This window comes from Dermacentor variabilis, chromosome 1 (assembly GCF_050947875.1).
Source record: "Dermacentor variabilis isolate Ectoservices chromosome 1, ASM5094787v1, whole genome shotgun sequence".
NCBI lineage: Eukaryota > Metazoa > Arthropoda > Arachnida > Ixodida > Ixodidae > Dermacentor > Dermacentor variabilis.
Genome location: NC_134568.1, coordinates 118,175,074 through 118,202,540, shown reverse-complemented (window position 1 = coordinate 118,202,540; position 27,467 = coordinate 118,175,074). Strand labels below are relative to the sequence as shown.

Genomic DNA, 27,467 nt, shown 5'->3' with positions numbered 1-27,467 from the left:
GGCAGTACGCGCCTCAAGCACAAAAGGAGCTTCTACCTTATGCGTCAGCGCATTTTAAAAAATCTGTAAAACGTTCCATTGCTAAACTGTCTTGAGTCTGCTCTCGTAAAATCGTGTCCCCATGCAATGCATGTGAGCTATGGCAAGCAAGTTGATAGGTTAACTTCGGCGAGGTTCCCATGCATGGTTATCACAGCAGTGGCTGAAGCGATTTTGCAGAAAATCAAAGGTGCCATGGTCAAGAAACCGTGCGCACAAAAACAAGCTGAGAAGGTGGAAGTGGTCCCGTATGCACATAGGATCGCCCACAATGTGATAAAGGTGGCAAATAGACACGGCGTCCCAGTCGTGTTTTTGGCTCCTCAGAAACAAGCACAGCTCTGCGCCCGCGTGACGAGTGAGAGTATGAGGAGCAGCTGCACCAAAAATCATGGCAAGCAGTTTTTAAAGTGCTGCATCAATATGCTATATGAAATACCTCTGACCTGCGGGAAAACCTATGTGGGCCAAATGGGTAGATGTGCAAATGACCGCGTAGCTGAACATGTGCGGTCGCTGAAAGAAGGAGGTGCGCCTTTTTTTTTTTTTTTCCAACATTGCGCAACTTGCACTACGTGGGAACGGGCGGCAGAACATTCTCCACAGAAACAATGCCTTTACTACAAGAAGTGTGAACCACAGTTCCGAGAGATAAAGATCCTTGGCAGAAACAGAGATACAAAGGCAGGTGAGGTTTTGGAGGCATTCCATACAAATAAGAGGGGGAAAAACTGTCAGTAATACTTCCGTGACCCTTTTTAAAAGCGAAATGTCATATCTTGAACGGTTTGGCAGATAGTGCATTATAGTCCATGTGCGCATGTATGCGATTTTCCTTATATTTGCCGATTTTCCTATGAATAAAGATAGATGAAGTTGGTGCTTGTCCTATGTCGTTCTCTCTCTCATGGTCGTCTTAGTTGGCGCTGTTCCTTCCCAATTCAAGCTATGGACTTCACCAAAGTGAATAGCAACATGGCCACTAAACACCAGTTTGGCGTTTCTATAAAAAGAAAAGCGTGCAATATTCGTGGGCACAAAAAAGAAAGCTATTGATGTACAACACATAAATAATTTCGTAGGCATTGTGCAGCGCAGCCACAGCTTGAGGACGCATTTGTGCACCTTGTGCGGGAGCTTTGCGAGCGCTCGCTGCTCGTGGCAGTGCTTGTGTAAATGAACACATATTATACCCCTGTCACACGGCAAATCTAATGTCATTTACAACGAATGACATTCGCTGATAATACCATTTGTTTGCTGTAACACGGTAAAACGTAATGACATTCGTCGAAAATGACATTTACAAACGAATAAGTTCGCCAAACTCATTCGCATTCGTTTGGAACCAAATGTGTATTGTCGACACCACAAGTGTGCCAGTGTTTCGCAAACAGTACATGCTTCTTTTTTGTTTTAACAAAAGATCACTATTATTCTATCAATCTTATTACCTAATTGTTGCTTTAGCGACATTGAAGTCCAACATGTGCGTAAATACAGAAAACTACTCTCAGTCCAGTGACCAGACAGCCGTCTTTAGCTTTCGCTGCAGCAGTCGTGTTGGTTCGCACCGGAGCATCTGCCGTGGCTGCTTCAATTGACTTGGCGTAAAAACATGCGCGTTTTCCTGTTGCACGCGCGAAGAATGAGGATATTAGAAGCCCGCATGCACATCAGAACGCAGAACGGCGATGGCATGCAACTGCCCTTCTCGTACCACTTTAGCAGATGTAGCGGACACGCCTATCATTCTCTTCGCCCTGTTGCTTGCCTTAGCTTTGGCTTGGCTTGACTCGACTTCGTTGGCAATGTCGACAAGTTAGTGATCGAACGCTATGGTTTGAAAGCAACGATCACATATTCTAGTGGAATTTAGCATACTGGAAAATAATTTTTGGACAAAAGTGGGTTTGAGGCGTGTCTTTTTTTTTTACTATTGTCATTGTCATCATTTTCAAAAGACATTAGTTTTCGTTGTGTGACAGCGCGCTGTGATAATGACATTAATCACAACAAATGTCATTTGTTGGAAATGACATTAGATTTGCCATGTGACAGGGGTATAAGGTTTTTTTCTTAGGGGGGGGGGGGGTTTACTTCAAGGTAAGAACTCAACCTATATTCCCGCTCAACCTATATTTTACTTTATACAGTATTTACTGCAAATGCGTTACCTAACACTTTTTTAGTCATTACTGTCTTACTTATCAATTTTTACTCTTTTGAAAAAGTTCCCGTAAGATTTCCTCCACATATTAAATGCACTTCTCAACTTCACTTTGGTTTGGCACATAAAACCTCATATTTTCCTAAGAAAAAAAAAAGTGCTTTCGCTGTGCGAGCGGATGCAGTATATGTGATGTGAAGCAGCCAATGGCATTGTCCCTGCTGGTGAAGAGAGTGGGTCATCCTAAAAGAGAGGCATCAGCTTTTGTTTTTGAAGACACATTAGTACAATACAATGCAGCCACAATCATCACTGTGTGATCTACATACTACACTTACCTGTTTATAATGCCCAGACCTGGCAAGGATCCCTGTAATGTGCCCCTGTAGTGCACTTCCACCAAGCAGACCAAGTACTTTCACTGTACTCTCCTCAGAGTATTATTGCCACAGACAGGAATTGAACCTCTATAATATTTTGCCAAATTGCAGAACACCACAGCTGCCAAGCAACTGCTGCAGGTACATTACACATAGCCTTTAACATCAAAAACTGAATGGTACCAGGCTGCAAAATAAGCTTGTTTCGTGGGAGAGCATATATTCTTATAAATAAAAATTGTTTTTTTTTCATGCGTGACATTACACTACAAGCAATGAACACATTTCAGAGACCATTCAGCATTTTTTCTGTACATGGAAGGATCAACAAACATGCTAAACATTTTGACAGCATGCGATTTTTTCTGGCACAAGTCAAAACAGCTTAGATGCCAATACACTGCACAAGTTTTTTTTTAAAGCATTCAGACAAGTCGTATCTGCAAATGATGTGATGGGCCCACACACACAAAAAAAAAGCACAAACAGATAAAAAGAGATGCCTTCTCATTTTATAGCACTCACTAACAAGAAACAGATGCCCTTTTGCCCACTTATACTGAAACCTTGATCAACTTGCGAAAATCTTACAGTACCGTACGTCTAAAAGCAAGATGTGGTGGAAGTCATGGGACCAGGTCAGGGTAAATATTGAGTACATAACTATGCTCATACATGCTTTATAGGTTCAGCAAAATCATTTAATAATTTCTGCAGAGAAGACCGATATGCAATAAAGTGCATCCCTTTAGCAAAATTCATTGCATTACAACGGGACACGTAATATTATAGCACATACATTCGGTCAAACAGAAGTACACTGCTCACCTTCTTAATATTTGTCTCAAGTCGAGGATTCATGATGCATAATGCCTCCCAACGTTCTGGACTAGGTCGAGAAATCCTGGTTTGCCGCGCCAGCATATCTACGTCAAGAACAGTCGGGGATGTTGGCGACTCGACATGCTCCAAAGGCAGTTCTGGAACGGGGCTTAGCCTGCAGGCGGTAAGTCAATTTCATTTTGAAGCCCTCCGACCACAAATATTTCTCTCAAGTTAACACATTTGAGATCTGTTTATTCCAGACATATACACCACCAAATATAAAGAAAATTCTGAACTTAACGCTGCAACCTCTCTTTTGGTACTTCGGTAATTAAATACTTGGTACCTGAAAACCTTTACGAGCCAGAGCCTGCTAAATTTCTACCAGCACAGCTCTTTGAGTGGGAAACGTTCCCATTACTTCTACAGTCGAATCCGGGTACAATGAAATCCATTTCAACGAAATTGTCGCCACAACGAAGATTTTTTTTTTTTAATGCACCATAATGCAACGAAAGTCCCTCCAAAACGTACTTAGCGGTCACATTTTTACTTTGACGAAGTTTTGCGGAGCAGACGTGAGCAAAATTATTTAAACTGTAGCTCATCGAAACCCCTAAAACTGTATTTTCATGCCTTGAAACACCAATGACCTTGATAGCACAAAAAAAAAAAAAAGAAAAAAGAACTGGAGCTGCTCGGGCTATGACGCAACGTAAACACAAAAAGCCGCCATGCCGCGTTGGTGATGGCGATGCAACGCGCTCTCATGGAGGAGCATCCGAGCTCCGAGGAAATATTTTTGGTCATATTGGTTAGGACAATGGTGCGCGTACAAATGACATACACGCCATAATTTTATAGTGTTTCTAATTATTCATTTTCTACACAATTGCGGTCAAACAACGTCGAAATATATCCAGTGCGCACGTAGCCACTGCGTCTCTCCAGCAGGAGGCGTTGCTCTAGCCTCCACAGTAGAGCTTGGTGGCGCAACCCACCGCCCCGTTCCAAAGGGGACGCTTATAACATCCATCAAGTAGAGTTACTGTAGTACATGCCATAGAGTTTCCTACAAAATTACATTTTGTAGGAAACTCTATGGTACATGCTAGTAGCATTCTAGCATGCTTGACAGGCGCAATTTGACAGGCGGCATGACCCAACATGTGCGAAGCCTTGACAGACCGCTCCGCCGGGCTCTGTGTAAAATGCACCTGAGCATCGTTGTTGGGTTCTTCTGCCAGCGTCTGCTTCGTCGCCGTTTCATGGTAAGGCCACATAAAGTTATTTTGCGCGTTGTTAACGACTTATTCTCTTCGCATTTCGTTATGTCACTGTTAGCCGCATGAACGAGTGATGGTGGCCTTGCAGCCATGAACAGCTGCTGCCGATTTGCTACGCTGACTTTCATTTCGTATTTTTTTTTATGCGCAGCAATGAGCGGTGATGCTAGCGAAAACAGCGATGCGGCAGCGTCCGAGCTGCTATGCACGTTCGATACAATGACGAAGTCAGAAAATAAAATAATGGTTCGTTAAGAAATGTGGCCTATGAACACATGCCGTTTGGGGGAGAGAGCTTTGATACGCGCGGCGACTGCTGAAAAAGTATGGTGCTCTACTTCTGCTAAAGAAATGTAGTTATTTCTAAAGCGGTACACGTGCAATATTTCAGTATGGCAATAATGTGCTTTCTCCCAAGCTCTGTAGCAGGCTATGTGCGCTCGAGCGTTGTTAGCTGTTCTGCATTGGGCTGAAAATGCGTGTTTTCGTGTTTTAATTATGTATGAAGTCGTTAACGTAGAAAGTTCCTTGTTTCTTAGCCTTTGTAACAGTGCTTCCTTAACCAAAAAATAAATATATAGAACACGCATTGCATGAACGAACGCAGCATCTCCATTATAAAGCTTTGCAGGCTCCAATATTGCTTATACGAAGGAACGTAGCGTCTACATTCAATAGCTTTGAAGCCTCCAGTATTGCTTACCTTCTGTCTGTCATTCTACGTATTGCAGGAATCTCCACCATTTCCTTAACATACACTGTACAGCCAAAGGACATCACGCAAACTCAAGGGCAAAATTTCAAGTATCAGAAAACTATTGCAAGGCTTCGAAGACTGCAGGTGAAGACCCCCAACACAGTGCTTAATTGCAGCCCTTTAATGGTGGACACACTGGCTTACACATTCGAGATGTTGGTGCGTGCTCAATTATTTTTGCAGCCATTTTATTTCGGCACGCTACCATTCACATAATTTTGCTGCCCTAATTCACCCTCCTTCGCAGAAGTACAAGGTCATATTTTTTTTCCCTTCTAAAACAATCTCATTTTAAGCAAATTAAATGCTGCAGTGTATTTACAGTTTCCCTTTTCATTATCTGGATAGTTGCAACAAGTCTTCTGTGTGTTTTGCTTGTGCAGTTATTGCCATCGCTCCATTCATTTCCGACTATTCTCCATTATACCGGTGTCACACGACCACTTTCGATCGTGAACAAGTCCGATCCGGATTGAAATTGGCGACTGATATTGGCGCCATCGCGCAGTTTGCGCAAAAGAACCAATCGTAACTGAAAAATTCAAATCGGATTGGGCTTGATCGCGTTTAAAAGTGCGCCGTGTGACACCCGTATTACTTGCATTTCGCTGTTTCTTCCCGTTTTCATGTATCTGCCTCTTACAATCTCGCTGCAATAAATAGTCTATTTTCGTGTTCTTGACTGTGCTGCAGCAAGTTCATTTATATTTAAGGAACACTGCACATTTATTTACAATACACCTTTTGGCGTGAGTTACTAGACGTACAATATCATAAGAATTATAAAGTTCTACTTCCTCAACAGTTGGCATGATTGTTGCGCTGAGTTACAGCAGCAAATATGAATTTAAATGAAACTAACATGAGTGAAACACCTTTGCGCGATCGTAGTCACAACATATAAACAGCGGCACAAGCGCCTGCATGAAATCACGCGGTTTAAACAGGTATGGGTCGCACAAAAAAAAAAAATACAAGAAACGAAACTGAAACTGGAGCCTCCGAGATTTGGCAGCGTGCGCGACTATCTTTAAGGCTGGTGCGTTTCGCCGATTCCGCTAGGTGCGCTGAAAGCTAAAGTCGGCTAGAGAGTTTGTTCTTTATTCTATGGTTACTGTATATGCTACCAAAGGTAGCACATACTTTATTCTATGGCACATACAGTAACCCTAAAGTCCGCCGCACGCGCCTATGGGAGTGTCCGCTCTTATGTCGGGGCTTTTGCTCCTTAAATATATGACTCAGCCTATCACTCTTAAAACGGTTGCACCCTTTGGGGTGTATATTTGTCCCACAACGATAATCGTCATCTGCTTAGCTTGCGTTTCCTTTCTTGAAAACTCGGCGCTCGCTACTTTCCTGTCGAGAGTACTGCGTCACACTGATAACGCGCGTGTCGTTCGTGAGTGGGAAGTACCGGGCTCGCAGCGTTAAAGAAAGGAAACGCATCACACTCTTAGAAAAATGTACACCCTTTGGGTTTTATCTTGTCCCACAACAATAATCGTCATCCGTCTTGCCCGCGTTTCCTTTCTCTAACGCGGCGAGCCCGGTACTTCCCAGTCACGAACGGCGCCGCGTTATCAGTGTGACGCAGCATTCTCGACAGGAAAGTAGCGAGCGCCGAGTTTTCAGGAAAGGAAACGCAAGCAAGGCAGATGACGATTATCGTTGTGGGACAAATATCCACAGGTATCTGTTTTCTTAACGAGGATCTTTCAAGTCTCGTTACTTTCGGGAGATGTGCCGGAGGACTGGAGGATGGCCCACGTTGTGCCAATTCTAAAAAAAAGGGGACAAGCTAACCATTTCTAATTATCGACCAATCTCAATCACTTCCTCTTGTTGCCAGCTGCTTGAACACATAGTATCGGGTTATCCTAACTCCTATCTTGCTGAAAATAACATTTTATCACCTGCACAACATGGCTTTCGGAAAGAAATGTCTACTGTGACACAGTTACAACAATTCATGATTTTTCTGTTGTGCTTGATAAATCAGGGCAGATTGATGTACTTATTTTAGATTTCCGCAAGGCATTTGACACAGTTCCCCACAGTAAACTTATTTATAAACTGGAAAGTATTGGCGTCCCTACTAATTACCTTGTTAATTGGATTAATGCTTATTTAAAACACAGGACACAGTACGTAGAGGTTAATGGTTGTAAATCCGAAGTGCTTCCAGTTACGTCAGGTGTACCCCAAGGAAGCGTTTTAGGCCCGCTGCTCTTCTTAATTTATATCAATGATTTGCCGGCTGCTATTTCCGAAAATGTCTGTGTCAAGCTTTTTGCAGATGACTGCATTCTCTTCAAGAGCATAAACGAGCGTAATGATCATTACCTCTTACAAAACTCACTATTAGCTGTTCATCAATGGTGCCTTAAATGGAATATGCAACTTAACCTAGATAAAACTGTCCTCTTGCCAATTTCGCGCAAAAAACAGGTTTCTCCTTTCTCTTACAGCCTTCTAAATCATTCTATTATGGAGGTCACACATCATAAATATTTAGGGGTTACAATAACAAACGATTTAACCTGGTCTGCGCATATTGCAGACATTTGTTCCTCATCATTTTCCAAGCTGTGCTTTCTGAGGCGGAAGCTTAGAGGCGCTCCAAGTAAGCTTAAGCGTCTTGCATACATAACATTCATCAGATCAAAATTAGAGTATGCGTCGGTCTTATGGGACCAGTTCATAAAGAAGGACATTTACCAGCTTGAGATGGTGCAAAGGAAAACGATTAGGTTTATTTATAACAAATACAGAAGGCTTGATTCACCTACGACACTAATGAAAACAAATAACATCCAACTACTTCAAGTACGTAGGAAAATGTCCCGTTTGTTGTTCCTGCATATACTTTATGCACATAAACTAAACATTTCGCATCCCACAGAACTTAAACAGTTATCGTCTAGACGAACACACCACACAGGAAGTCATTTACTGGAACCAATTTTTGCAAGAACTGAAACATTCAAACACAGTTTTTTCCCGAGGACCGTTTCCGACTGGAACTGTCTTCCAGGGGCCATCTTCCAGTCCCCTAATTTTGTTAAAGCTCTAGAAGAGCATTTGTTTGAGTGAATGAGTGCTGTATATGTGCGTATCCGTATATATATGAATGAATATGTACATGTTGTATATATATTTTTCTGCTTGTCTATTAGCGGCAATCTGTTAAAAGTGCTGTTCTTTCTTTTTCTTTTTCCGTTTTATGTCACAGTGTATTTACATGCCTTGTATAGCCCCTCCTGCATGGGCCATAACTGTTGGCCTGCAGTATTCTGAAATAAAATAAAATAAATAAATAAATACACCCCAAAGGGTGCAACCGCTTTAAGAGTGTAGGCACTACGGAGGAGGTTTCTTGGCGCGTGTTGTAAGCGTTTGTCCCTGGGCATGCCGGCATTGCGGAGTGGATTCGAGTTTGTTTACGCTCGCACGCTGGCTGCTGGCGCGGTAAAATAGGTGAAGCAGCAGGCACTGGGACGCCCGATTTGGCGACCGCTGTGTCGGACAGACTGTCTCACACTTGCGGTGCTTGTGCTAAGTCGGTCGTGGCGGATCATAGCTTTCTCGTGCCTTTCGGCGAAGTACCTTGTAAATAACATCACAGATGTTTGTGTGGGAGCAGTAGCAACCGTAGCAGAGCCCGGGCCGCATATATTGAAAATCTATAAGGCAGAGCGCCTTAACAACCGCGTTTGAACGCAAGTGGCTGAAACGACGCCGGTGACGGTGACTGACTCAGCACCGGCGCCGCAGGCGCGAGAAAGCCTGTCCGACGTACCTTCAGAGTTTTCAGGCAAAGTTTTGACTGGTGTTGCAGAAGACGCGGGGCGCGGTAGTGCTGAACTTAGCAACACAAGTTGGCGGCTGGACGTGATATTTATTCAATCGTTTTCTTTTTCTAATTGTAACAACGTGTCATTATTTCGTATTATTGGCGGCGCCTGCAGGGCACCAAAGCTAGAACCCAGGCTATTCTGTCGGTGTTGGCTCGCCGAGGCCTGCGCGTGCCAGGGGTATATAAAATGTCGCGGACAGCCAATTTTTTTATGCAAACAAATCCTGCAGGCTTCGGCCTCCGCGGCCCCAACCCACGGGCCGCCCGGCTTCCAGCTTTGACCCCCCCCCCCCCCCCCGCTACCCCTTGGGTGCCCTGGAGATCCTGCGCCGCCTGCTTTATTTAACCTCAGGTGCTCTCCTGAGGCCTCCGTTTGCCGCTTAAGTGTGCCCTCCTGGAGCAGTGCTTGTAAAGAATGCAATCTATCGTCGCGACAAAAAAAGCGACCTGCGACTTATACAACGACAGTGAGAACCTTGCCCCTTCACACACAGCGATCACCAAATGAGGCGTCTGTCCGGGGCCCACGGCCTCAACGCACAGTATTAGATTCGTCGGACGATCCTACCGCTGTCAACCAGATGTAGGAGTCGTCGGACGACCTCACCGCTGCCACCATTTGAAGGAGTTGAAGGTCGTAGAGAGGAACTCGGTGAACAGGATTTATTTACATTATTTACATCTTAGACAAGACATACATCGACAGTCTAGCGTGACTCCCATATGGAGCCCGCAAGACTAACATACAGCAAACAGCTTACGAGCACACAGCTCACGAGTACATCTCTAGCACGACAACGAGCACTCAGCTCACGTCGACAAGCACGCACTAGCAGCCGACAATCGCTGCTTATAAGCACTTGGTCCCCCCTTGATTCCAAGCGGACGGAAACGTTCGTCCAGTCATCGTTCGACGTCACCGAAGATGACCCACCCTTTTGGAGGTGGAGGAGGGCTCACATACACATGTTGCACAGGTTTCAGTGCCGCACACACACACAGGTGTAAAGGTCCGGAACCGACGTCAGAGGGGCTTCGTAGTACTCTGCTCCGTCCCGGGTGGCATGCCGGGTAGCACATTCCTGAGCTGACCCCGCGCCACGTGGCTGGCGGTTATTCGCAATTCTCTGAAGTGCGCCCCGTCCAATTAGATTGCAACACGTGCAGCAGGCTGAAATAGCTGGCACATTGTCACCCAGTAAGGACATTCCTAACAACGGGCAGACAGCGGTGGAGCGTAAACAAACTCGACCGCACTCCGCAATTCCGGCATGTCTAGGGGACAAATGCTACAACCCGCTCTCAGAAACCTCCTCCGTAGTGCCCAGGCCGAGTCATATATTTAAAAAGCAAAAGCCCCCAAATTTTCCCTATCGCGCCCGCTCTCACTCGCGCCTGCGCACAAACTGCTGGCGATCCCTCACATGAACCGTCTCGTGCCTTTCACCCACTTGCGTTCAACCGTGGTTGCTGGTTAGGCCTTCCTAGATTCTCAATATATGCGGCCCGGGCGTCAGTGCCCGCTGCTTCACCTATTTTACCGCGCCGGCAGCCAGCGTCTGAGGGTAAGCTAACTCGACCCCACTTCGCAATGCCGGCACGCCTAGGGACAAACGCTTACAACACGCGCTAAGATACCTCCTCCGTAGTGCCTAGGCCCCAGCATAGTTCAGGATGTAGAAGTGATAGGTAGGGTAAAGTGCAGTGATCATAGGTTAGTGATCGAGGGCTAGGATTGACCTCAATTTGAAGAGAGAAAGAGAAAAATTCGTCAAGAAGAAGCAGGTCAACCTAAAGGCAGTAAGGGTAAAAGCAGACAAATTCAGGCTGGTACTTCAAACAACTATGCAGCCCTATAGAACAGAGAAATGATGATGACATAGAGGTAATGAATGAAACCGTAACTAGGCTGACTTCAGAGGGAGAAACTGAAGTGGGAGGCAAGGCACCAAGGCAACCAGTAGGCAAGCTCGCCCAAGTAAGAAAGGACCTAATAAAGAAAAAACAAAGAATGAAAGCGTCCAACTCAAGAGATAAGATAGAATTTGCAGAACTGTCAAAACTGATCAACAAGGCGAAAATAAGTGATATTCGAAACTATAACATGAGAAAGACTGACGAAGCCGTAAAAATGGATGCAGCTTGAAATCAGAGAGAAGGAAACTTGGCATAGGACAAACCAAGATGTATGCACTGAAAGATAAGCAGGGTAATATCATCAGCAATCTCGAAGGTATAATAAAAGCAGCGGAAGAATTCTACACTGCCCTGTAGAGTACCCAGACGACTCAGGAGTACTCTATTTGAAAACAATAATGAACAGGATACAGAAACTCCTCCTATAACTAGCGATGAGGTCAGAAGGGCCTTGCAAGATAGGAAACGAGGAAGAGCAGCAGGAGAAGATGAAATAACAGTCGATTTAATCAAAGATGGAGGAGAGAAACTGCTTGGAAAACTGGTGGCTCTTTATACGAAGTGTCTAGCGACTGCAAGGGTCCTAGAAAACTGGAACAATGCAAACATTATAATAATCCACAAAACGGGAGACGTTAAAGAATTTAAAGATTATAGGCCCATTAGCTTACTCCCAGTATTATATAAAATATTGCGACACGTGTGTGATATTTGCTTGTTTGAACGAGGCACGTGGGCACCATCACTCGAGAAAAGAGGAGGAAGAACAAACTGGGCTCGCGCTGTGAATCTAACCGGTCAGCGCTATAACCGCTATTGTAAATATAACCTGTAAATAGTTGCTCGTCTTACCGACTCGTCCTTCACGTAACATTGTGGTGGAGGTGGAACGTTCTCCGTCCTCATCACGGAGCTCCGAAGCGGCCGCACCCGTCGTCTTCTCAGCCATAGCTTCCAAAGGAACCACCCCGTCGCCACCTACACCTGCAGCGCCTACCACAATGTATGTTACAGTTCCTAGTCTCCGTGATCCTGGGACATTCTCCGCCCAAAATGACGTTGACATCGACGACAGGCTCAGCATGTATGAGCATGTTAGCCAAAGCCATTACTGGGACGCTACCATCATGCTTGCCAAAGTGATCTTTTATCTGGACGGGACACCGCATGTCTGGTTTCGCACCCATGAGGACAAGCTCTCCAGCTGGGACATTTTCAAAGAGTGGCTTCGCGACTTATTTGTATTTGGCAACTCGTCAGGTTGCCAACAGGCTGCGCCAACAGGCTCACCCATTTCCTCACTTAGGTTTCTGACACTGTGAGAAGGGCTCTCTTGCTGTAGGTCAATGGCGAAACAGTGTGGCAGATGTGGTATTGCTTACGGTAGTGTAACAGGGGTGCTAAGGGTTCGAATGCACTTTCAGAAAATAAGTAAAACTAGAGTATGACCTTTGCAAACTAAGTGACCATTCATTTGATTCTACAGAGAGACTTCGTACAGGACTTGTCTGAAGGTGCCTGTGGCCAATTGGATGCCTAAAATGGTGAATCGAATCCAGCATCTTTAATGCGTTTGGTGCACAAGAGTGATGCACCACAGCACCGTAATCTAAGCATGATCCTATGAGGCTTTTATACAGGTACAATAAATACTTCATGTCCCTGCCCCATGTTGTGCATGACAGTATTTTGAGAATATTCATTTCTTTCAGGCATTTAACTTTGAGATAATGTGGGGAAAGAAGGATAGCTTAGTGCCAAATATCACATCTAAACTTGTGCTCCATATTCGATTGTCACGGGCAGCACACTTGAACAGAATGTCAGAATAAGATGCTTGGTTTGTATTTCTTTACCATTGTACCTCATTCGGATTCTTCTTACGCTGGTCAAGTTCTGCTCACTCCAGCCCTCTAACAGTACACTCTCTGTCAGAGCAATCAAATCACTATCGGACACGACACCATGAGTGGTGTTCAAGGTACTATGCGGATCCACACTCATTGGAATGTAACCAAAAGCACAAGATTAGGCAACCTTATATGTTGCTTTTTATCGGGGAGTTCCAAAAGGAGATCTCCGCTTGCCAACCTGCAAACTGAAAACCTGGGCCAAGAGCTTCAGTTATTTATCTGGAAACCAGAAAAGGAGAGGTCATTATCTCATCCTTTTCTGTTTTCGCAGAATGTATAACATGAAATCAAGGAAAATTCTCAATATGACAGCCAAACTTCTTCAGTACGCCTTCATTTCTGAGGGCGATCAGGGAGTGCGGGGAAAGAACTTGCCATAGGTACAGAGAATTTTCGGCAGCAGCGCCAACCAACCACCATGGAGCCCAATGAGGGGACGTTGCAGGACTTTGAAAGGACAGGTCCTGCATACACCAGCTGTACAACACCACTATAACCAAATATGGTATACCCAAGGTTGGCTACCCACACAAGGTTAACCCTTGCTGCCCGGGAAACCTGAAGTAAAAGCAAATAAAGAGATGACAGGGAAACCTTAGGAAGTCGAATATTGAAGAAAAGGATAGGGAAATGCAACTAGCAATTTCACTTGGATGGGTCAGCCCGAAAGTGCTGTCTACATGAAGCGGAAACAAAAGAGGCGTATTGCATCCACCAAGGGGCCTTAAAGGTTCCAACACCCGGCATCGGCTCAACCTCAAGGATCCCCTTTTCCCTGGACACGGCTAAGCCATGCACGATTAAACGCGGGAGAGTCCGACCCCGCTGTCCTCGGGTCTGTGGTGTCGCAACACACCAAAAGCCTGACGACGCGGATGCCCCTGCGGGGGCATCCTCCATGGTACAAGTGAACGCTTCATGTCAAAAAATAAAATAAAGCATTAGATTCAGAGTTCAGTTTCATCAATTCGAGCAATACTGCAATACATTGTGTTTCGTTGAAATGTGCAAACAAGAAAAGTCAGAACGATATGCGCTAAAGCTAATAAAACTCTAGGATTTCTGCGTTGGCATCGGCATCACTACCATCTGCCATTCAACAAATGGCCTACCAAATCTTTGTCTAGCCACAACTAGATCCACAACCAGATCGATGAAGCGCGAATCGATCTGGTCTCCTCGTCAAAAGTATTTCATACATAAGTTGAAATCCATCCAAAATAGTGCAGCCTGTTTTATAACAAGTAATTACAATTGTAAATCCAGCGTTAGTCAAATTTAATGTAATATTATGCTTATTAACTCGTATTATCGCTGTTGTATTGCTATTCTATGACTTTTTCCTAAGTACTTGTACAATTCGTGGTCTTAGTCATCTCTCACTTGAAATACCCTTGCACAAATCTGGTCAACTTTATCACCACCTGATAAAGGGAAAATGAGACATTAGCAATTGCTACAAAGGAAACCCATACGGGTTCCTTGAAAGGATAGGATTGTCTCATTTTCCCTTTATTTATTACTTCCCTCCACCTTGCAGGTTTCTGCAGAACTATTACGTCATAATCATCTCAGTTTCAAGCGCATTTTTAGCCATACAGTAAATTAAGCATTGCCACATCTCCTAGCACCATGGAATAATCTTCCCAACAATATTATGTAGATAAGTGATCCTTCTTGAATTGCACAAACAATTGCAGCTTCATATGTCCGTTTGATTTTGCATAACAATGTTTTTTCTGTTTTCTTTGTATTCGCACATGCATACACTGTTCTTTTTCTTCCTATGTAAAATTTGTTTCTTTGCTTGTGTGAACGATTTAGCACTTCCTGTATTTTTATATGTTGATCATTCCTTTTTATGGGGGGGGGGGTGGACTTCATCGCTTTTTTTAAAACTCCCCTCCCCTCTCTACTCAATGCTCCATTGGGGCCTATAAAAAAATATGAAAAAATAAACGAGTAAAACAAGTGAAACCCACCTGTGTGCAATGAGGCCTACCTTTATTTGCATAAATATTTTTTTCCCCTAATAAACATCACCTTCCAGAAATACCTTTCAGATGGTCTTGCTTTACATGATAATAGAATCGTTCGCATGTAAAATAAAAAAAAATTCTTCTTGGAAGTTATTCTTTTCTTTCAGCCTTTTTAAAGGGTTACACTTTGCCTTGAGCACATGCCTTTCATGGATGTGTGCTCTTAAAGTAAAACCACAAAGCAACAAAGTAGAAAATCATACCAACCAGTGGTTTTAGGACACCAGCACTGCAGGTCTAAAATGAAAGGCACACCCCAGTGCTGCGACACTACATGAAATAATGCAGCTCGGCCCACACTCAGAGTGGTCATTATTTTGCTCATGGTTGTATTCAGTCTGGAGCACTATGTAACATGCAGTTTTTAGCAAAAGCAACACAAAATGTTTTAATTATTCAACATGAAAAAAATAAAAATAAAAGTGACTTTATGCCGCCTAGTTATATACAGTTGACTTCCATTATTTCGACCCTGATGGGACCGCCAAAACTTATCAAATTATCCAGGAGGTTGAATTAAACAAGATGCACAAAAAACAGCAAAACATTAGGCAGTACTTGCACCGATTCCACCATGCCCACGAATCAAGTTCATCCCCACTTTCTGTATCTAAAGCAGAAAACTAACATATGAATGACATTAAACCTCCTAAACAAAATAGAACTAAACAAATAAACAAGCACCTGACTTTTTTTAGCAAGACAAATGGGCAAGGGCCTCATATGTGTTGCACAATTGTGGCTAGTTTTTCTAAGTCAACTTTGCCGCATGGTAAAGCACATAAATGCTGCTAAAGGGGCTTTGGTTTTGTATTTGATTTCACTGCATTGATTGGATTGCATCAGGTAAATACCGTAACCATTATGAGCTACAGTAATTTCATGAAAATCTTCCTAGGGCAAGCCTAAAATAGATGTTTTGGACGGGATTTTTTTTAGCTTTCCTTTTGTAACAGCAAGTCAGAACACAAAAGCCCACAATTTACTTGTGAAGCAGAATAAACTCACCCTCGTTGCATCAGAACCTCAGGCCGCCATGTAACCACTTAGCAAGAGTAATGCAATTATCATGATGCAGTTACCGTAATATAAAATTTATGATACGATAATGAGTGCTTGTTAATGATTCTTATTTTTTACTCCCAAGTGATAGTTATGCCACCTCGCTCACGCTGTGTGGTATCACAGATTGCAGAGCAATCAATACACTGCAGCAAGTCACTAAAGTGCGGCACTCACATATTACTGCGACTTCTTGATTTCTTGGCTTCAGGATTTTTCCTTGAAAACAAGGAAAAATGCTTTGTGTGGTTCGCTCGAAACACAAAGTGACAAGAGAATTAGTATGACTGTGGTGAACAGAGCATGGGGCAATGGTCACACGTCGTGCACTAAGCATGGGCAGTCAGTGATCTTACTACAGCGCGAGGCTAAATGCTTCGGTACATTCTCGAAAAATGCAGACCAGTTTTTACGGCCATGCTACAGCCCTGGAGAAAATGTTCCTTAAAGATGTGCATGCCAAATGTGACCATGTGAACATGTAGGGCGTAGCAGACTATACGTGGAGAAACGCACACTATCCCTGGTTCAGTGAGTGCCCTCCAGGTGGCGACTCTCCTTGATCTCGCAGCCAATAGTTGTCACCACATGGGTCAGGCGCATGCATGCTGACTGGACAAGTTCAGATTATTTGGTAAAGCTAAATTTTAGGATTGAAATAGCAAAAGTTTGGGCCCATAGAAATGTATGGGCGTCGGCTGGGACCTTCAGTCAGGATCTAACAAAAAAAAAAGACCGAATTAACCGGAGTGCATGAACGTAAGTCGACTGTATATATGTATTCTGAATTAATTTTGTAAAGGAATATTCACATTGCATGATTTAGCAACCCATTTCCCTGTGCAAGCAGTTGAGTAGACCATTGACTTTAACATAGGCCAGGTCTTGATTTTACATCACTAGACTTGTCGGATGAGCCAGAATAGCAATGAACTGACAACGTCATCAAACAGGCTTACATGACTTGCAGAGCAACCACGAAAAAAAGAAGTTTCTTGGAATTTATTGAGAAAAAAAAATTACCCAATGATTACGATACCCCCTAATGAGAAATTCGAATACAGCTCGTACAAGTTTTCATTTCGCAATATATTGAAGCAAAGAATTTGAAAGAGACATGTAGCAGAATCGGCGATTGTCGAAAATTTGATCTGCTGGTCAAGCGCATCGACTTTCATACATGACTCGTTGAAGGTAGCAGTGTAATCACTGGTGCCACATGGCTTCCAGAAACTACTACACAATTTGCGTCACACATACAATCAGATTACAAAACAATCACAAGCGACGACAATTGAAACAAGCACGAACAAGACCAAACCAAGCTAACCATACAAGCGCGAGCTGACGTAAGCAGATGATAGTACGAAACGAGCGGTCCAGCTGAGACCAGATACGGGTATGCACTGATCGGTCGGGCGGGAACACATGACACCAGTTTCCCACGCGCACATCCCTAAAGGGGCCACTCTCATTGTTCTCCACAGTTCAAAGCTCGCGTCTTTAATCTCACGTTCAAGTGTTCGCTCTCATCTTTCGCTGTGCTCGTTCACTCGATTACGCCAACGATGATGCTTGCCAGAGGAATGACCACCTAAGAGCTGCGCTCTAAATGTTCATGGAAGAAGGCCACATTGTTTCACACAGCCAATGCACTATGCCAAATTTATATTACTTATCACTACTTTAACACTTTAATCAGCTCGCTTTGAATGTAATATCATAACAAATCTTTCAGGAATGTGGATACAGGCTTGCAGGTCTATTAAAAGAGCACTTTTTGTTAGTTTCAATTATTGTTTTGCGATGCTACTGTAATTCTTTATTTTGTAGTGTACCTCTAGATGCCATTGTAATGAGCAATAATTGGCCCTGCACAAATCAACAGTGCTTATTCACGAGAGACTCCTCACCTGCCTGGGGTCGATTTGTGCGTTCGTCGGTGTCCCCTAGCTTGCAGACTCCCTGGACGGGGTGATGGCTTTGTATGCCCAGTTTGGCATGATTCTGGCATTGGTGGCTTCCCGACTGCGGGCTTAATGTCTGGGTGGAATGAGTGTCCTGTAAGCCTGCTTCGGCATGATTCCAGTATTTGTGGTGGGATGCCTGCAGGCTGTATATCTCGCTGAAGTGAGCGCTCTGTAGGCCTGCTTTGGAAAGATTCCAATTGTTGTGGCTCCATGCCTGTAGGCTGCATGTCTGAGCAGAGTGATTGGCCTGCAGACCTGCTTTGATACGACTCCAGCATTTGTGGTGCCATAGTTTCAGGCCTGGTATTTTGATGAAATGTAGACCTGCTTTGGTACGAATTTAGCCTTTGTGATGCCATACCTGCAGGCTGCATATCTTGATGGAATGATTGCTTTGTAGACTTGCTTTGGTATGAATCCAGCATTCGTGGCTCTATATCTGCATGAAGTGGTAGCCCTGCAGAAAAAATTATTACAATAAAAAGGGGTTCCTCAAAATATTTCACATAAAGGCATTGAAAATCGAAGAGAAATCAAAGGGACATACATGGGGGCTGCATAACATCCTGTAAACAATAAAAGGGACAGTGCAAATTACCGAGCACAGCTGATTCTTAATCTCACCATGGTGACAAAATCCAAAACAAAAAATGCAACTGGTTTCACATACTAAGCACAAGTTTATCTACATTAAAAAAAGGCCCTGGGACACAAATCAAACAAATACTTGTAGTTTACTGTTTAAGCAGATGAGCCTTAGTGACCATATATTATTATTAAAATATTTGACATACTGCTTCCTCAAAAATATCTATTCCACCTCGGCACATATGGTGATTTTTGGCAGCTGATTTATATATCTTATGCCATTCACTGCAGCTGGTTCAGCATGCACATTTGTGTAGCCTTTCATAATTGATGAACAAATGACCAACAGAAAGACAAACAATGCATCCTTTTTAGTTATGGCATATTCAGCTGGTCACTTCTGAGTGCTCAGATGCACTTTCAAGAGTGGCAGCACGTTAGGGTGGTTAAAGTAGAGCACAGTAAATGTTAAAGATCATTCTCTAAGAGCATCAGGCTCCCACTCTGAGTGCTCCAGACCGATCCGACTTTAAAGCAAGCATAGGCAAGATATGTCAGACAGTCACGTTACATCAGCAGCCATGCCTGGACACTGATGAGGCACCACAGAAGCAGCAAGGCCAAACCAGCAGCATGACCAGACTGTAATATGTGCTTGGCACACATACATATTCCAGTACAGCCATACCAGTGGCTTGCCATGACATGTTTTGCTGGCCATGACATTTTACCGTGGCACTGCGAGTTCTGTGAGCTCATTACAACATGAAGAGGTAGCAAAGTGCCATATATTCTGCTCTGAAAGTCGCACCCCCCTCAAAATGGCAGTTTGTTTATTTATTTATTTACATACTTTCAAGGCCCATGGGTGCTACAGAAAGGAGTGGTACACACACACACACAAAGAATGCAGAACAATGAATAAATTATTTGTTAGATGGCATGGAGAACAGCAGTCTTGAACCTCGATGCATCTATAATAGTGGCAACTGATGCGGGAAGGTGGTTCCAGTCATTGCGCGTACAAGGAAAAAATGAGTAATAGTATGCATTCGTATGACAAGATGGCAGGAAAACTTTATGAAGGTGATCATTGCGGGATGAAAAGTAAGAAGGAGGTGTTAAAGGTTTCTCTTTTAATACCGGGTTGTGGTAAATCTTGTGGAAAAGGCAGAGGCGACTGTATGAACAATGTACTGAAAGATCCAGTATGTTAAGGGTTTGCTTCATGAGTGTTACACTAGCATGACGAGTGATTAGATATAATAAAGCAGGACGCGCAATTCTGAATGGCTTTGAGAGAGAGGGTTAGTCATGCTTGAGGGGGATCCCCGATGGCCGAGACATATTCTAATTTTGATCGAACAAGTGTACTGTAGAGCGTCAGCTTTAAAGATAAAGGAACAGCATAAAGGTTTCTGCACAGATAGCCTAGCGTGCGACTAGCGTTAGAGGTTATATATTCAACATGCTTACGCCATGATAGATCGAGAGTGATATAAAGGCCAAGATACTTGTAGAAATTAACTTGACAGAGGAGGACGCTATTCAGAAAATACATGCGTGTGTCAGTATTGTTAAAGTAAAACTCTTGCTTGGGCTAGTTGGTTCATGCTTGAAGTAGTAAAGGCAAGGCGCAGAAGACCAGGACTCAAGAAGAACACAAACGACAGGACCGGCGCCCTCAGTTTGACAAAACTAAATTTTTGAAGTTTGGAAAAAGGCTCGAGCCGGAAGTTGTGGAAGCCTATTTCATCAAGAAAGAGGGAAACACATGCGTCAGCAGGCTGCCCATTGTGCTTGGTGACAAGGAGACTACTTTTTTAGAAGGTTTCATTTAGGCCTCATGTTAGAGTGATTTCATTTGGTTTTTCCGTCTGTCCTCCTTTTATTTAACTAGTTTTTATTTTGTTGACGATTTTCTAGTGGCTCTTAAGCTTTTGTTGCTTTTTTTGACGCAGACGCTGTTCTTTAGACCTTTATCGTTCAACTCTTCTGTCCATTTCATTGTTTGTCACGTGGTTAATTTTTCGCGCGGTCACATGTATTATCAATTTTTTAGGTGAGTGACTATTAGAGATTTTAGTTTTGACGCAGACGCTGTACTTAGATGCCTTTTTCATGTTTTTTCCGTGTTATTCGTTGGTCATTATTCCCATAGTCGTGCGGGTATTATCACTGACTGGGCCTTAGGTGTTTGAAGTGTGTTACGCTGTGGATAGTTTGATAGTGATGCGTAGACGGTACTTAGACGTAGACGGTAAGAATAGGGGAACGTCAATAAGACAAGATCCCTCTCAGAAGTCATGGCACACCACAGGGATTTGTTCTGCCCCCTTCTTCAATGTAGCAATGATCCAATTGCCGGAACAACTCAATAATTTTCCAGATCTACAACACAGTCTGGTTAAAGGTAGCGATGTAGATATAGAAACCATGCAATAACAAGCTGTATGTATGGTGGAACAGTATGCGACCAACAAAGGCTTACCTGCTCCCAGCAAAAATCAGAATTCTCCCTACTCAGAGTGCCTACTAACTGCAAATGCAACACAGGACCATCCCCACAGATCACTGTGCAAGCCGGAGGAGGCCCGACTCAGGAGCTGAACACCAACCAGGTACTCGGCCTCTCCATGCAATCCCACAGGAAGAACAGCAAAACCATTCACGAAGCATGCTATTTCTAATAAGGCATAATGCATATCCCCCCATTCAATCTTTCACCGTTGAATCTAAATGCTTCTGGCGCAATTACAGGATTGCCACTATGGCAGCAAACCTGCAGTTGATATGCTCATCTATGCATGCACGGGTCGTGTTACAAAGTGTAACGCCAGCATTGTGAAATGTTTTGAACTTGTAGTCTGGTGTAATTTTATTTAGTTGCAGTGCTGGAAAGCCATCCTTCTGGATAAGATGATAAAAGCCGGCAAGGAAGAGAAAACACTTGCAGAAGAAGCCGGGGCTTTTTGTGAAAATGGTGTAACCCCCCACATCACAGTGATTGTCGATGGTAATTGGTCACCATCACAGTCACAGACACCGATATTCCGTCAATCCTGGTGTGGCTGTTATTATAGGAAAGCTTACTAAAAAGCTCCTATACTTAGGAGTGAGAAACAAACTGTGCAGCACGTGTGAACACTACGCCAGGACGGGCAAGGAGAAAAAAGAGCATCTGTGCTATAAGAATTGGAACGAAAGCTCAGGTGCAATGGAGTCCGATATTATCGTTGAAGGCTTCCAGAAGAGCGTTGAAATGCATGGTGTCGAATATTGGACGTTCACAGGGGGCGACGATTCTTCAGTCTTGCATCAGATCCTTACAAAAATGGAATATGGCCGTTTTGTAAAGAAGAGGGAGTGCACGAACCATGTAGTAAAATGCTACACCACTCGCCTCTACGCTACTGCTAAAGAAACTAAAGGAAGTTCAGCCTACCTAAGTGGTCCCAGAATTAAGTGCATAAAGAATGGTTCATGGAAGGCCATCAAGCATTATGCCAACATTCTGCAGGATGTACAAGGCACTGCAGAAGAGAAAGATGCACAGAAAGCAGAATTCACTTTATAGCCAGCTGCCGACCTCATAAATGGTTCAAAACATGTGTTTGGGTGCCACAACAAATGTAAGAGCTATTTTTGTGGTGGCACCGAAGGCGACAACGTTTATGAGAATATGCCTAGTGGTTCAGCTGAATATACTGACCACAGCCAACATAACTGTGGAGAAAGCTGGCCGTCTTGTCACGAATGACACCAGTAACCTTGCCGAGGCAGTAATGTCACTGATAGCCGAATTGTCCCGAGGAAAGCAGATAAACAGGTGTCAGAAAGGTTCGCATGAACACCGGTGTTATGGAGCTGGGCTCAGCTTTCAGCTGAGGCCCCACTGGCATTGCGCTACAACTAAGGCGGTCACCTGCAAGAGACCTCCAGTCATCTTGAAGCGCTATGCAAACAAGAAAATGTGTCGGAAGGCTAGCAAAGAGTCTCTGAGGTGAAAACTATTTGAGGAAAATGGCCACCGGCAGCGTCGTCGCAAGGAGTCCCCGATGAAAGACTCAAGGTGCCATTATGGCCCGAACTGTCAGAAACCCGATATGCCGCTTGAACAATTCTCAGAAAAAGAAGCAAATATTTTGAAAAGCTTGCAGGCTGACAAAAAAGAGGGGATTGAGATTGAGGAAGACACTAGAGGTCAAGCAGACAACTGCACGTGGCATGTAGAAAGACAAATGCGTCTAACTGCATCCAATTTTAACGCAGTGTGTAGAAGCAGAGAGCCGACGCTGTGCGACGCACTCCCATGAGAAGCCTACTTTACAAAAATAGTTTCACTAGTGCCGCTCTTGAGCATGGTAAGCAGCAAGAACAAGTCGCAGTGTGGTTGTATGAAGAAGAGACGGGAACTCACGTGCAACCATGTGGGTTATTTGTTGATCAAGAGTATGGCTTCTTGGCAGCATCTCCCGATGGATTAGTTGGGAGCGACGGTATCTTGGAGGTCAAGTATCCATTTACAGCGAAAGAAATGGAACCATGTGAGGCTGCCAAGAAATTCAACCAGAGGAACCAAATCCTCGAGCCACCCGCACTAAGCAATTCTCATAGGTACTACTATCAGGTGCAAGGTCAGCTAAATATCACCAAAAGAAGTTTGTCACTTTGTTGTCTGCACATCAAAAGGAATTCACGTACAGTGGGTTGAAAGGGAAAAAAGCTTTTGAAAATTGAAAACGCTTCCTTTCCTCATCAGATTTTACAGAGACTGCCTGCTTCCCAAAATTGCAGATCCCCACATTATGCGCAGCATGCCCATCTGCAGGGCATGCGAAAGTGGAATGGGAATGGAATAGTGGAATGAGCGAGCGATTGAAGCACAGCGAAAAATCAAAGAAGCTGCAATGAAGAGCAAGGTGACAAAGCACAGTGGCCTCTCCGACACTCGCCGCAACCTCGACTCGTAGGCTTGCCGGTGCATCAGCTCTGTGTTAAAGAGCTATCCCTAGCATAGCGCGCACTTTTATCAGTGTTTGTGAACAGACGACTTGTAATGCTCTCTGTGGTGACTAGTCTTTTGAAGAATAGAAAAGAAACCAAGGCCGGTATTTTGTAGCAATGCCTTTCCTATGCTAATCCCTTTTCGCACTTTTTGCGCTAGGTCAGTAGTCAGAGCGACGGTTCGCTCACGTTATCAACAGGATCAGCCGGCCCTGAGCGGTGGATGATAAGACTAGTATAGAATAAAGCATAATGCATTGCTACAAAATACTGGCCCAAGGCACCACCGCGCGAGCTGTCTGTAGTAACAGCTTATGCGATTGAAAAGCTTTTTAGTTAGTTTCTTTAAAGATGCCCCACGGGAAATGAGCCCGGGGTTATTCCTTCACAGGGTGTACAGTTGTTTACACGTAGTCATGGCCCTTGCAATGTTGATTAGTAGATATGACTGCATTGGCCTTTGCCCTGCGAAATGTCACGCTTACTTTAGCTTTTTTGTCAGTGACCATTTTTCATGAGATTGTCACTGTTATTCAGGGACAATTTAGTGAAGTTCACAGGGAGACGTGCCTACTGTGTCCAAATGTTTTGAATGTTGTCACTCATTTTGATAGCGAAAGTCTTTTCGAATCAGATTATGTGCGCGACAACAATGTTATTGTACATTCTTCTATGCAAGCGAGCTCAATCGATTACTCGAATGTACCGGTCCCGATACGTGCATAAATAACCCGCAACCTGACCCGTTATTTCAGATTCAACAACTGTGCTCATGCAGTTATCCGCTAATCTTCTTCAATAGAAGGCCTGATTGGTGATTGAAAAAGCGTGAACGTTGACCTGCACAGGCAGTGTTCTCTGTCTTTTTTTTTTTTTCCCCTTTGCCGGCTTTGTGCGCCGAGTGAAAACCTATTCATTCTCATAGCATAGTGGAAAATGGGTTTTTCCTCCGAATAGAGAGGAAAAGGCACCATGCATGTAACTTAGATGTGTTTGACATTTGAACATTTGTCCAACAGAATTTCTTCACCATATTTTTTTAGAAAAATATTATCGACTCATGTGACGCTTTTCATCTGAAAACATGGGAAATAAACGACAGTACTCATACAGGGGAAAATTCCGCTCCTGAAGTCAAGGTCACGGGTTCAACACCAGGCCATACTGGCCACATTTTGATGGTGGCGACCTGCAAAATTACCCTTGTTTGAAGCATTGTGAACCCTGGGTGACATGACAAAGGAAGCACACATTGTGAAATATGCGCGAATCATATCATATCATTCGCGTCGCTCATACAATCAGATTTCATAAGAGTCGGTGACAACAGACAACAGATAGAAGCATCGATAACATTCGAGAAACTTCCAATACATGCAGGCGTGTCCTGCGCCGAGCGATAACGCTGTGCTGCATCGGCAAAGAGCATTCCTTCAGTCATGACTGAGTGGCGTTGCCTGGTGGGGGAATATGAACTACTCGCAAGATGGCTGCCGTAGTACCACCACCTTAATGGAAAATTCCAATGGCCAGTTCAGAGCACCTCCAAATCATTACCAGTTCTTTCGGAGCAAGAGTGTTTCAGTGACAGATCAGGCACGCTAACAGTGTGCTCCAATCAGAGATTGGTAGATTAATAGAGTTAATATCACTCAGCAGATCAGCCGAACATCTCTAGAAAAGTTGCCACAGGGGACGGTAATTCAAGGATGCTGGATAACTCTTTAAAACCAGTTTCCAAATGAGCTAGTGTCCCTATGCAACAATTGTAGTAAGCCAGCGCTCCTCAAATAATATTGGAGGATGCAAATGAATCATTCAGCACATTTGTGTGGCATAGTCATAGCTCGCATCCCTAACAGTAGCGACTGCAGCAGCCTTGGCTGTACTAGAGTTCAATGCGAGTGCATGTGGCATATCAAGAGATTACTCGAAAAGCTGGAGCTGGGTTAAGGAGCCCAGACAAGGAAGCATGTCCACCAAGTAACTGGAACACGCATTTCATGAGCACAGACAAGGGCACTTGACAGATCTGAAGATCAAAAAAAGAAGGAAAGAGAAGACTTCAACCAATCGCCATCGTGCAGTGTCGCATTGAAGAAGGCACAACCTAGGAAGCAGAGGGTTTCTGACAAATCATTATTCACCATAAATTAAAGAAGCATGTCCTGCAATCTTTGATTTTTCTCAGTTTGCACTTTTTGGCCAAACACCACCTTTAGGAAATTATCACTTCCAAACTGCTTTGCCATAGCCTGCTTTCAAGGTGTTTTGTAGAGTGAAATTTTGTCAGAAACAAGATAAGGCACTTTTCAAGTTTCTAAATATTTTTATAACACAATATAAATCCAATATCTGGTGATAACATCAAACCAACATACAAAATTTTATGCAAATAGCATAAAAAACACAAGTGGCTGCCCTTATCCTGCACTATAGACTACCTAGAATATGTCTATTCATGAACAATTAATGTATCCTCCATATACTTAATATCATAGTTTTCCCAATAACATACTCAATGGCTCAATATGATGGCCATAATATTTTTTTTTTTGCTGTTTGAGCCAGGGTAATGGAAGTTAAACAATATTTTAATAATGAGAACGGGAATCATCCCACAATAGTTCCATAAAATCAGCTAAATGGTTCAAAAGTTCACCCTTTAGCCCTGCAAACTGCCCTGAGAACCATGGATCTCGATGGATCTATTAACAGTAGGATGTTAAGGTTAAGGAATAAGTATCATGTGCAACATACAAGTGTTGGCTGTCCTGACAAGTTGCTGCAAGGGCTTCAGGACTCTCTGGCCAGGGAATTTAAATGGCAGAGGTTGCTTGCCAGCTGAATGGTGCACTGTGAAAGTTGGTAATGGCTTCCCTGAAGGCAGAAGTGGCACACCAACTGCAGAAAGCAAGCAAAAGACTCATTCATTGATTGCATACATAGCCAAAGAGAAAGCAAACCACCTACTGCATGTCCTCCATACTCTCAAACTTAGCATGCATGCTAGCTTGTCAACTGTGGGACCCTGAAACAATCTTGACGGTGAGCAGTTGTCTGCTCAATGTATTTAATTAGAAAAAGGTGCTATGTTAAACAATTCTATAGCACATGTGAGGCAGAATAATTCAAAATGCTTTGAAGACATGCAAGTCAGTAGCAGATGTGCATGTCAGTGCCTCACATCTACACTGCCACCAGGAGATGCTTTGCTGCAAAGACCAAATACCATGCCCAAATCAAACTCAATTCCTACCATTTAAAGGTGTTCTCCAATTAGTTAAGAAAAGTCCCCAAGATAGAGTCAATTGAGTTTACTCAGCAGGATTAAGCAGCACGATCGTAGTTGAATGGATGGTGATCCAAATTGCCGTGAGGCACGCTCATCCACGACGACTTATTGTGATCAACGTGTAAGCCATTGAAGACATTGAAAGACATTGAATGTCTTTCGTTGGATGCTCCAAATTCAATCTCATGTAACGATAGACAACATAATGAAAATCAGCCGGCTAGCCCGGTTGCAGTAGGTGTGCAAAATTTTGTTGGCCTAACTGCACTATTGGGTTCAGGATTCTTTTTTTTTTGGATAGGGCTTTGCCAGTAAGTTTGTCTCCTGCCAATAAAGCTTTCACACAAAGGGCTGTCAAGA

General features: G+C 43.6%; 1 protein-coding gene and 1 long non-coding RNA gene across 5 annotated transcripts in view; one reads left to right on the top strand and one right to left on the bottom strand.

Annotated features, from left to right (window-relative positions):
• LOC142583459 (uncharacterized) overlaps positions 1-27,467 on the bottom strand; it is a 197,806-nt gene that overhangs the window by 163,944 nt on the left and 6,395 nt on the right. The window contains exons 2-5 of one of the 4 annotated variants that reach the window (XM_075693941.1): positions 26,573-26,716; positions 18,161-18,674; positions 16,425-16,466; positions 3,418-3,586 (exon numbers count right to left, since the gene is read on the bottom strand). In XM_075693941.1, the coding sequence (XP_075550056.1) occupies positions 3,418-3,586; positions 16,425-16,466; positions 18,161-18,674; positions 26,573-26,716 (869 nt within the window). Of the gene's footprint in view, positions 1-3,417; positions 3,587-3,760; positions 3,838-3,948; positions 4,126-16,424; positions 16,467-18,160; positions 18,675-26,572; positions 26,717-27,467 lie in introns of those variants that run through there. The other 3 variants (XM_075693949.1, XM_075693955.1, XM_075693963.1) reach the window with 3 other exon arrangements.
• On the top strand, positions 4,536-6,134 carry LOC142583480 (uncharacterized). The gene is made up of 2 exons (XR_012828642.1): positions 4,536-4,685; positions 5,432-6,134. It is a non-coding gene; the product is annotated as an uncharacterized LOC142583480 (long non-coding RNA).